This window comes from Neopelma chrysocephalum, unplaced genomic scaffold (genome assembly GCF_003984885.1).
Source record: "Neopelma chrysocephalum unplaced genomic scaffold, ASM398488v2 Primary Assembly neopelma1_97390, whole genome shotgun sequence".
Lineage (NCBI taxonomy): Eukaryota > Metazoa > Chordata > Aves > Passeriformes > Pipridae > Neopelma > Neopelma chrysocephalum.
Genome location: NW_020926031.1, coordinates 4,016,398 through 4,028,713, shown reverse-complemented (window position 1 = coordinate 4,028,713; position 12,316 = coordinate 4,016,398). Strand labels below are relative to the sequence as shown.

General features: G+C 37.2%; 1 protein-coding gene and 1 long non-coding RNA gene across 6 annotated transcripts in view; both read left to right on the top strand.

Annotated features, from left to right (window-relative positions):
• Positions 1-35: 35 nt before the first annotated feature.
• LOC113961791 lies at positions 36-1,207 on the top strand. Its single transcript, XR_003532383.1, has 3 exons — positions 36-282; positions 397-497; positions 735-1,207. It is a non-coding gene; the product is annotated as an uncharacterized LOC113961791 (long non-coding RNA).
• An 86-nt stretch (positions 1,208-1,293) lies between these two features.
• Positions 1,294-12,316, top strand: part of MYOF (myoferlin) — a 67,685-nt gene continuing 56,662 nt past the window's right edge. For all 5 annotated transcript variants that reach the window (XM_027672259.1, XM_027672257.1, XM_027672258.1 and 2 more), the window contains exons 1-3: positions 1,294-1,478; positions 6,996-7,051; positions 7,897-7,988. In XM_027672259.1, coding sequence (XP_027528060.1) covers positions 1,391-1,478; positions 6,996-7,051; positions 7,897-7,988 — 236 coding nt within the window. In that variant the 5' untranslated portion in view covers positions 1,294-1,390. The remainder of the gene's footprint in view (positions 1,479-6,995; positions 7,052-7,896; positions 7,989-12,316) is intronic.

Sequence of the window (12,316 nt, the reverse complement as noted above, 5' to 3'; positions counted from 1 at the left end):
GGTTGGGAGTTCGTCACCGCGGGCCCGTGTGGAGGGACGGGCGGTGCTGCCCTCTCGTGTCGCTTCCCGGCGGTGCCTGTCCCCACCCTCCGCCGGCGCTGGCCCGGCTGGGGCCGCGATGGCTGAGCGTGGAACGGCCCGCGGGGCCCGCTCAGTGCTGTCCCGTACGTGTCTCTGTCCTCGTCCCTCCCCGAACACGTGTGCTTCGGATCACTTTTTTTCTCCTCCTGAAATTCTCCAAATCTACCCAAAATCTAATAATTTTAGAAATTCCAAAATAAGGTGGGATGGTTCTCTATGATCATATAAGAACTAGGCTGAAGTGTGCTTACATGTGACTCATCTTGCTCCATCTTGCAGTTTCCCCCCCTCATCACTGCTTGGGACGTGTTGCAGTGGCAGCGTGCATCTCTCGGGTTTTAACATCTGTTCCACAGCTGATATAAACTTGCTGTAACTCTGAGCTCGGGGGCGCTCGGAGCTCTTGCGCCTCTCGTGTAAGTTTTACCTTGTTACTGCACATGTTTATGTTAAGACAAAACATATGCCTCTAAACAATACAGAGGGTCATACCACCTTTTTGGTTGGTTGGTTGGGTGGGTTTTTTTGTTTTTGTGGGGGATTTTTTTGTTGTTGTGTTTTGGATTTTTTGGCTATGCATTTTCTTAATTATTTTCCATTTTTAGTTATGCATATATATTTTAATAATTTCTCAATAAATCTACTAAATCCAGCCTGTTCCGTGACGAAGCTGCAGCATTCACTGTGCAACACGTGGTTGTTCCAGAACGCGACGGCAGGGGGAGAACTTACACTGGTTTTGGGGACCGTCGCTAGTTTGTGACTGTAGGCTGTCACGGAGGCAAGCCAAGAGCATTTGCAAACAATGAAGTTCTGCAAATTAAGAGGTGGAAAAAATATAAGCCATCGTGAAATTTCATACCTTGGTATACCAAGATGAAGATTTTATATATCTTGAGTACTAGAGTCGTGTTTAATGTTTAATGTTGATGTTGCTTAATGCTTACTCTTGCCTTAGTTACTTACTAGAGATTTATCACACAGCTTCAGAATAAAAGCAACCAAAAAACCCTCCAAAATAAATCTGCATTCGTTTTTGGACTGTGTCCTTTCTGTTACAGGATTTCATTAGCGAGAGCTGTTTTTTGTGCAGCAAGACAGAACTTGGTGTCAATTTACAGGACTTTTTTTTCCTAGATTGAGTAGCTAGTCCGTCATAGATCCACCCATAGACCTTCTTTATTGTAAACCAGCAATTCCCTGCCTCCTCTTCCTGCTAGCATTTCAGTCCAGAAGTTAAGGAGTGTGAAACTGAAGACTTCCTTGAATTTATTTTGTAACAGTCGACATTTAGGCAAGACGGGAAACAATGCTTCGGGTAATTGTGGAATCTGCTACCAATATCCCTAAAACCAAGTTTGGGAAACCAGATCCTATCGTTTCTGTTATTTTTAAAGGTAAGGAAAACTGTCATAAATGTAGTCAGGGAGGAGGTTTTGTGTAAGACAGTGCCCTTTGTAAGTATTTGAAAATCTGTGAAAACATGTTTTCCTGAAGCTATATCTGATGTAGTTTTAGGGAAGACTTTTTAATTAGAGAGACAGGAGTTACCTGAATGAAGTTGAACTGGGTGGAGTGCATTGGTCTGTTCTGTCCAGCTGTGCTTCTGTTTCAGGATCCACATTTTACAAGCTTTTGCAAGGGCTTACCCCTTTGCTTTAGAAACACAAATCTAATTGCATAGATAAATCCTCTTTTAATTCTGCTATTGAAGATTACCTTGTTTTCCATCTAAAAAATCCTTCTTGTCTTGATCACTTTGCACAGCCACACGTTTTTATTGTGACTGGGTTATTGTTATTAGTAGCATGTTGAAAACAGTAGTACCGTTACTGAAGGTGTTTGTTTTTATTTTAGGTTTTGGGTGGTTTGGTTTTTTTTTTACAAACTGATGTGCACTTCAAAATTTTGCCTGTTGAGATTATTTAATTTAAAGATTTAGGAAGGAAACCACATTTTACACTTTCATTGCTCGTCAGTTGTATATGGCATAAGAAGACAGTGTGATAAAATTAGCACTTATATGTAAAGCTATTTTACTTTAATTGTTGCCATAATTTCCTCACTTAGTTATTCTAGAGGAGCTCCATTTCAGATATTGATTTATCTTTAAGGTGCCAAAACCTCCAAGCAATTTTGGATCATGTAATACATTAAACCAAACTGTTACAAGCAGGCATCTTAATTCCTGGTGACCTGGTTTCCTAAGTTTGGGGTTTTTTATCCCCTTGTGTGTTAGAACAAGTGGCAGAGACTGTCTCAGTAGCTTTTGGAACTTCCTAACTCTTAAAATATGATTTTACTTGCCCTGCAAAAAGTGATGATACTATAATATCTCTGTTTGTTCCATATTCTGCTACTTCTTACATATCCATATTCTCTTTTCAGTTCCTTGTCTTTTTCTTTGCTTTCCTGTTACAGTTTTGCCTTTGTGTTGCCTCTGTTCCTGCAGTTTTATACTCCAGAGCTGGTTTACGCCTCCACTTATTTAAGTCTTAAATATCTGTTTAATCCCTCCTTGTAATATTTTGTTCCTAATATGTGCTCTAATGCAGTTCACTTTTACTAGTAAATATAAGTTACAGATTTTTTTTTTCTGGATTGCTGGATTTGTTTTTCAGTCTTTCAGTTATCCAAACACAGGAATTGGACAACAGACACTGAAGGAATGAGCTTATATTTATGCTTTATATGCTATAACTGGGATTTTTAATGTTCACAAACATGCTTAACCAGTGTCTGAAATACAACTTCAAAATTGTGACAGGTTTAGTAGGATATTTAATTTCTTATGCCACTTCTATTTATGTGGGTTTACTGCATACCAGCAGTCTGATTTTTCACTTTCTGTCCAGAGTGATTCAAGGGCAGAAGATATCAGGCTTTTGCCAAGCTGTTAAGCAGCTCCAGTTTAATTTGTGAGTGGAGTGCCTGTTTGCCAAATGCAAGGGCGTAGGGATCATATCAGAAATATGTTGAACTTCCGGCTGTTAATGTTTATAGATGTCTTTTTATATACACTGATGATTCCCTTCCCACCCTGTTAATGTGCAGAAATGGGAAACTAGTCTTATTTGGGAAGATTTATGTCAAAGGGCATCAGTCATTAACTTTAGTCCCTACCTAGTGTAGATTCTAGGGGACATAAAAACACATTTGGGAGTGCATTTTCTAGACTGGAAAAACCTTGAGCTTTTGCAGGACTGTGGCCGTAGCCCTGCAGTACATTTTCATGTTCTTGTTTGACTCTGGAGTGTTCTTGGTGAAGTCTTAGTGAGCAGCACTCATTTGACAGAAAATTGCTGTGGAAGCTGACATTTCATTTAACGGTATTGTGTTCAAACTTTAATTTACAGAGCTTTTGCTGATGGCAGGTTCAGTAAATTTAAGGCTTCCATGAAATCACACAGTGTCTCTCAGGATAAGACCTTTGCGGCTATGGTGTAAAGAAAAAGCTTATGGTCCTACAGCTGTTAGTATGAAAGTGACTGCAAAGGTTTTATATGTTAAGACGCATAAGTTAATACGCTTTCATCTATGAATAGGATAGATTTCATCAAATTACAATCAGTTCAGTTAATACAGTGATTTATATTAGCTCCATATTAAGAGGAAATAGGCAGCTGTTTTTGTTCTGATATCTTACATTAGAGGGGTTTTGTGCGAACATTTGACTCTTTTTTTCACACATTTATGTTCAGTCCAATGGAATGGAACTTTTATTTACTTTAAGAACAGCTCACTGTTCAAAGAGAACTACGCCCTGAGAGTAAACTAATATTGCTATCTGGAACTGGGTGCTGTTCTTGCAGAATTCTGAGTTCATCATCACTCAGCGTGAGACAAATTGTTAGTCCAATTAGTACAAAAGACTGCCGCCATTTGCTAAAATGGCACTAAGTGGTAATGATTAAATCAGTATAATGGTTTTGGTTTGTTAGATTCTTGTCTTACGGTGTAAAAATTTACTCAATTGGTTATCTGTGCAGTCAATATTAGGGCATTTAGTGCTTTGATCATTCCTTTTGACTGCCTCATTGCAATGTATGCATTAAAAACTGAGGTGAAATGGCATTTAGCTTGATTGGACCAACTTGAGTAAAATTTCTTTTTCCATTTGTGCTGAATCTAAGAGCTTTCCAGCAGGCCTGCAACAATGCATAGCTATGTTAGTTTATATTTCAGTGTGTGAAAGAAAAGAGTATTAGAGTGCAATTATTCACTACATTTATATTTCTGTTTTGCAGAGAATTAAATTAGCTACACTGGGTTTTGGAGATTTTTGGAGATCTACCCGTTTGATCCGGCAGTTGCTGCCACTGTGCAATCTTAATTCTCCTTTCACAAAACTGTTATGGAAAACTTAGTTAACTGAAATATGATTCTCACTTGAATCTAAGTTTTAGGACTGTTATAAAAGAAAATGTTTGCTTCTGCTATTTCCCACCTGCTGAAATTTATTAAAATGCTATTTATAATAGAAGAAAGAATTTAAGATGGAAACATTGGTTGTTTTGCAGTACTGTAATTATCTTTCTAATGATGGAACAGTTATTATTTAAACAGCTCATCTTGAATGAATTTTTTTTGAACGCTGAGTCAACTCATTGGCCCATAAGTTCTTACAGTCATTTCCAATTGAGAATATTGACCAACATGTGGTGGTTTAACACCTTGATGAAGATAAAGCTAATAGTGATTTCTTCTACAGTACCATAGCTATTGTAGTTGATGAAACAAATGTATAGAGTCTCCTACCTGTAGCTATTATAATTTCTTGTCTTGTGGTAGGGCCAAACTAGAAATGATGACTGGCCATATCTTACAATTTATCCTTAGGTCATTCCTAGTCTTTGTTATATAGCTGGAATCATTACCAGTAAAGGAAGAAGCCTGATGGCCTGAAACTTGTGAGCACCTGGAATAACTGCACAGTCCTTCTTGCCCTGCCTGGCAGTGGGGTTTTTGGTTGGAAAAAAGAAAGAGCTTTGCCAACAGCTTAAAACCCAAACACACACACACGCACACACATACACAGAGTGCATTAAAATACTGATAGAAGTGTAATAAAAGGAAAGTCAGTAAAGAGAATATATGCAAAATGCATCTGTGAGGAATATGAATGCCACACTCAGACTGACTAAAATTACAACTGAAACCAACGTAAGATGTTTCTCAGTGTTTTTTTAATCCAAAGTTCACACAGATGCATAGCACAAAAAGTTTTTTTCTCATTATAATCTACAATAAGCATATTGTTAGTGGAAACATAAATATTTTGCTTGTATGAAAATGGGTAGTCCAGAGTGTGAAATTTCCTTGTCAAGAATTTTCTTGACTGTTATTCAAGCCAGGGCTTTCCTTACCTTAGAGAGCTACATTAGAGCTTAGGCAGGGATCGTAGGACTTTTATCCATTAGTTCTGTCAGAATCAGGTCTGTGATTCACTATCTCCTTTACAAACAGCTGCAACTGTTCGTTTTTTCACCAGCACTGAAAACATCTTTTCCCTGACTATCAGTTTTTAAAGGAAGTGCCAAACCCTAGATCTGGGACACTCAGTTTTGAAAATACATTGTCTCCTATTAGATAACATGAGGTTGAATTTCTCTCACTAGCTTGTTAATTAGTGCTTTGTTCTGCAAAATGTGAGTCCGCAGCATGGTATGTTATGAAAGCTCTTTCCTTTGTCCTATGGTGTGAGTCAATATCCTGTATAAATTGTAGACAATTCTTGTTACATAAATGTGAGTCAGTTCTCACAATTTGCAGCATGAGCTGACTTTTTCAGTACCTTCCACTCTCATCCAGTGAAAAGAGCCACCACAGCCTCCTGCCTAAGTAGTGGGTATATGAACTTGCCCATTTGGCAAGTTTCTTTCCCAGGCCTTTGCAACGTTTCCTGGCTAAGTATAGTCATAACTTGTGAATAATAAAAATCCTGTTATCTTTACTGTAGTCAAACACAAGGAATGTGTCTGAAACTTGCCCTTCTTGTGGTGGCTAAGCATTTTTAAAATCAGCTGTTGTTTTACTGACTGTACTTAAATATGCTCATTTGTTATCACAAATAGATGCAAGTTGTGTTTAAAGAGCTGTGGTGTTGCCAGTGTTCTTTGGTGCTTCTCAGAGTCAAAAGATTTGTTCTCCATCAGAGCTGTGTACATATAGTGCAACTGAAAAGTAAAAATAATGCCACAGTATATATAATTTACACCACACCACACGTTACCATGGTTTGTAGGTTGTCCAAATGCAAATTTTACCACGAAGTATGGAAAATTTGTAATTTTTAGGCCACAGTAAATGGTGAAGTGATCTACATAACCTCTGGAAACCATTTTTTCAGGAAGGATTGCATTTCCTCTTACATGAATGTGTATTTCTGCTAATATTTGCTCATTTAAAGCAGAAAATGCTGACACTGTAAGCATATGTTCTAAAGATTTTTTTCATGTGATTTTCTTTCAGAACTAAACACTTAGAAGTATTTTGTAATTTGGATATGGTAAATATGTAACACATTTTTATTACTACTTTCCAAAGTAGTACTTTAATACTATCACTTAGAGGTTACTGTTTGGTTTGATGTCTCCAAGTCTTTTAGTCTTTCTTTTTTTTTTTTCATTATTCAAGGTGCAGTCAAGGGTCATAAAAGGCTGAGAAACCTAAATATTTATTTTGCTTTTTGGGAATACATCTAGCTATGCTTAACAAAACAGAATGAAAAGCCTCAACTGCTAAAATTGCTCAGGGGACTTTTTGATTGTAAATTGTGCAACTGCTGGAAGAGGTAAAAAGATCTGGAACATTTGGTTTAAAGCTCAAATTTTCTTTTGAGAAGTGAAAGGAAAAACTATATTTGTGTAGTGCTTTAGCAAAAACAAATAATCACCCTTTGTTTGTATTTGCAGATGAAAAAAGGAAAACAAAGAAAATTGACAGTGAACTTAATCCTGTTTGGAATGAGGTAATTTTTTTAAAATAAATCCTTCGTCATTTTTAAGACAAAATGCTTTTAAAGTTAGTAAGTCAGTTTTAACAGTTGTGTATGTTACTAGGAAGAGGAACTAGTGTAACTACATGCAGGTGAATGGATTCATCTTGCACCATGTATTGCAATTCATTAAGTAACGTTTTGATGTAAAATTAGATGGATAACTGATGAGTTTATGGCCTATTTTTGTTCCCACTTTCTTTTCATCAAATGATAGCCATTATTTAGCCACATGTATGGGAACATAAATGGATCGTTTATTACATACCAGGAAAACCCTACAGAATTAGAATAAATATTACATTGAAGTTCCTCATGGTTTATTTGTAGGACTAGTCCTATTCTGCATTTTCTGTAATATTTTTCTTGGGGAAAATGTTTTCTTAGTAGTGTTTTTTCACAACCATAAATAAAATTTAAATATTATTCTTACATTTTGTAATTAGAAATACAAAGAAAGTCAACCTACAACTATTTGTCTAAATTCTACAGAAACTGACCTCAGCTAATATTGGAGAGGAATTGTATCAGATATTATGACTGAGAAGAGAATATGTATATTAGTGTGAGGAAGTGGAACTGAAAAACAGATTATGGCTCTCTATTAAACAACTCTGTTATTGTTACTAGTAATTAGCAAATCAAATATGGGCTTTGAGCAAATTTAACTTTGCTTTTGCAGATGTAAGCTGGTTTGTCCTCTCACTAAATGCAAAATTTATTTCTGAATAATTTTGTTGTATGTGGTACTCTTCTGTTAATTAATTTCTACATAACCTGTAATTATAATTTGGGTTTGGTCCATTTTTTTTGTTCAGATTCTTGAATTTGACTTGAAAGGAATTGCTCTGGATAATTCATCTTCCCTAACAATTATCGTGAAGGATTTTGAAACAATTGGACAAAACAAGTATGTTCTTTCTTCCCCACCCCTCCCCCTTCTCACTATTAAACAAAACTTTCAATACAGAAATACAGGGGGAACTGAGATCTGCTGTTTGCTGTGCTCTTTCTTCTCTGTCAATGCCACGTAGTGTTGGCTGTTGCTGTTTTGAAAGGGAGTATATCAAGCCATCTCTCTTGTTTTATCATGGCAGATTGGTATGAGTTAGGCATACAGTCGTGTTTATTGATAGTAGTCCAATTCCATTGTTAGCTTTTCTGTACTACTCTGCGTCCTCCCAATATGTAGATTCAGGTTTTTACAATATTCTTAACAGCTCAGTCATAAAATCACTGTGAATCAAGCCAATGCCCTCAGGTCTCTCATTCTTGAGATTCCTGCAAGTCAGTAAAGCAGGAATATATTGTATGCCTCTGACTTTAGGGAAATCCCAGAACTTGAGATGGAAAAGCTGGTTAGTAATCAGAATTTTGTAATGGATTTTATAATGTATCAGAAAAAAAGAAGGTGATTATCTTAAGCACCTGAAATGTTTTACTCTGTATGTGGGTTCAAAGTTAAGCAGGCATGTGTTATTTTTTTTTCTGGTTGGGTTTTTTTGTTTTTCAAACAGTATTTGTAAACACCATCTAGACTCATATTTGTAATGCTTAACCCCCAGCGTGTGCAAATGCCTGTTTGGTTCGCTTGAGTTTTATGCATTGGAAGTTGTTCTCCACATACTTTTTCTGTCTACAATTTAAAAAGTAAACCACTGGAATTCTTGGGAAAGTGACTTCCATGTATGGAATATATAGTCCATACCAAAGCCAGAGCGACACCTTCAAAGTAGTGCTCTTTGAAAACAGATCCTCAATAACAGCCACATATTTGCAGTGTGTGATGTGTTTGGAAGGACTGTTGGCAGGGAAACAGGATAAGGGGGTGAGAAGAGGGAAACACATGAGCAGGCATCCTGATTGTAACAAGATGATAGGAAATAGCATCTTGTATTTGTTTTAAAGACAAAAAGCACTGTAAGAGCAGAAGGGATTTGATATTAATAAACCATCACGTTTAGGCAAAGGAGTACATGAAAGGGGGGAATGTGGAATAAGTTTCCCAACTATCACTTGATGTATGCATAACCTGTATTTCTGTAGAGTTACCAATTCTATTTACTGAGTTGGAGAGAGATTTAGGACTACTATATCAAATTTGCTATTTTTTCACAGTATCCTCTTTTAATACTTAAGGAAAAGTCTATAGCTAGATATGTGCCTGCAGTGCTGCAGCATTTCAAAAAGGTGCTCAATGGAGGAGTGTGCAAATGACACTCCTTTGTTTTGTCTGCATACTAGTTCAGGATTGCAAAGGTGGAGTGCAATGCCTGCCTAAGGTCCTTACTATTGAGAGCTATTATAATGACAGTTTAAGAAACCCAGTGTTTGCTGTGTGCTTTTGACATTCAGGAGTAGACTCATTAACCTGGGAGGTGTATCAAGTGTTTAAGCTAAGTAGAATTTGAGTCAAAATCAAGAATCTTTCCCTTAGAGGTGCATGTTTTTATATATTTTACTTTAAAGCCTAGATTGAATTTGGATTTTGTTTTTGACTGTAGAGTATGTCTAGGGACCTCTGTTGCCTGAGAATGAGCAACAAGAAGAAACTACACCATGTCTTTGGGTTTATTTTTTTTCTTCTGGAGGAAAATAATCAATGGGGATTGCTATTGTTATTTTCAAGGTAGAGACAGTGTTCCATACTGCCTTTGTTGCAGTGTAGGCTGGAAGCAGAGCAATGAGTTTCTCAACCCTACTTCCCTCTCTGGCTGCTCACTCAACCAGCTCCTGGCCAGAACACACTCTGCTATTCCATGCATGGTTAGTCCTGATGAGTTCCAGGCACCTGGTCTGTTGCTGTGCCTAAGAAGTGACTACAAAATGCATACTCCCCTCTGGAACAACAGAGCAGAAGATTGCAATGTAAGACATGATTTGTTCCAGCTCCTAGAAACTGAAATAGCTGTTCATCCAGTTCATTCTTAAACTGACGCAGGACGAGCAATACAGTGGATGTTATTCTGCTTTTGCACTGTGCCAAAGCACTGAACTCATTGCTTTGGCATGTTTCTGTAAATTAACCCTGAAAGAACATTTGAATATTTTTCCATTTCTTTTTTCCTGGAGATAGAATTTACTGCTTCATTTACAAGATCACTAAACTTTTGCAGATAGATTAAATGAGTGCTCTTCATAGTAAAAAGACACAGTCATTGGAAAAGATAAATAAAGCAAACCACCACTTTTATGCAGGCAGACCATCGTAGGAGTAAACCAGAGAACTCATATGATTCATGCTTAGTTAGATTTTCCAGCATAAAGATGTTTGAAAAGAGAACACATCTGTTTTCTATTACATCTAAAACTATTAGTAGAAAGATTTCAAATTCTCAGAACACAAATATTTATGCAGTTAAAAAAAATCCCCAAAAACAAAAAAACAAAAACAAAAAAACCCCCAAAAACAAAACCAAAAAACCCCAGTAACTTTAGTTGTCCCTGTGAAGTTAGGAAAAAAAATATTAACAGGAAGTTAAAGTTGTGTCTGTATGAAGCAATTTTCATTCTATTTGAAAGACTTGGAATTATGTGTTTCCCCTTTGTGTAGTTAGTAACCTAGTGACAGGGGAAAAACAGCTTGGGCACACCCTTTTCTCTAGCAGAAAAATGCAGCCACAAATGAACAGTGTAGCAAATTATTTAATCATGATTAAGTATTTTTCATACTTTAATAATTTCTAGATTGTTTGAATCCTCCTACAGCTGTACTTTTGACTGGATTCTTTTCCACATAAGTGTGACTGTGCGTAATTGCAGGCTTCCCTTGTATCCATTGTATGCAAGATCCAGCCAGTTTAAGATGCAGTTTTGGGCTTTTCTTTCTTGTACAAAACAGAATCTGTGTTTTGGGGTTTTTTAAAGTTTGTTCATGCAAAGAGTATTATCAAATAACTAATGATAAATAGGGTTTTTTCTTAATAAAAATTGTTCAGCGTAACACAAATAACAGTAAGTGGGTATTGGGTCTTGTAGCATAGACTCTATAATGAAACATACACACTGAGAAAGAAAGGTTGAGTATAGCAATTATAAATGCAGTGTGAAATCAAGTTTGCTGATGAGAATAATAAATATAGACCTCTGCCAAAATAAACCTGTAAAAATAGGTGAATAGAATTTAAATGCTTGACTCTCAGGCAATTGAAACCTCTGGGCTTCTAGTAGAAGTAGCATATAAGCTGCTGAAGGACATGATATGCTAAAGAATTTAGTATAGATTGCTGCCTTCAAACCAAGAGGAATAATAAAATGGTTGGTACTGTGAGTTAGCATTTCCTGATCCAGACAGGGATGTGAAGTTTCACTTCTCTTGGTTATTTAGGCAGCTAAGAGGAAGCGCTAACCACAGTGCTAACGGATTAATTAGCTTTGGCACAAGTGCAACTCCTTGTTCAGTAGTGAGTCATCAGGAGTTCATTGATTTCATGCTTATAAACTGAGTATTTCCCTTTGGTTACTGGCAGGAAAGTGTCATAGGCCTAGTGCTGGTAAGGTTCAAAATCAGCTTTTGAACATGTGTCTTCTTCAGTGGTAGACAAGAATTTGCTTGTGGCAGGACAGGTTTTTTGCTTTACTTCTGCAAAGCTGGAAAAGTTTAAGAGACCTGACTGACTTAAGAAGCAATACTCATTGGCTATCTTCTGCCAAAAGAGCTGATGAACAGCTGAGAGAGAATATATTAAGCTATTCCAATAGCAGAAACTATCCCGCTTGATGGTGTCAAAAGATAAGTGTGATCTGGAATTAAAGAGGCAAATGTTGGTCTGCCCAGGCAAGAGGAAGAAAGCTGAAATAGGTCTAGCAAAGAACAGTGTCCTTTGAGGATAGACAGGCAGCAGGAAGTCTTTTCAGCTGTGCTGGAAGGAAAGGACTCCTTGTCATCTTGTAAGTCGTGACTTCAGATGGAGATCACATACAATCCTGCTGAAGGTAAAGTCTTCAAAGTTCAGAGGAACACAGCAGCTTCACAGTAGCCATGCAGAGAATTGGGAGTCTAGTTACATATCAGAAGGAAGTACAGTAGCAGACCTTGCAGCAAAGCATTGAACATCATGGTCATGGTGTCACAACAGCCACTGCTGTTGTCTGATTTAGCTGACAGCCCAAAGATTAGAGACCTGAGAGACGCATGTCAGAAAAAAGGCTTTCTCCGAGGCCTGTAGACAAGTGACAAAGCTGAGACTTATCTATGTCTTTGAGGCATTCCTTGTTACTTTTGAAAGGATTACTTCA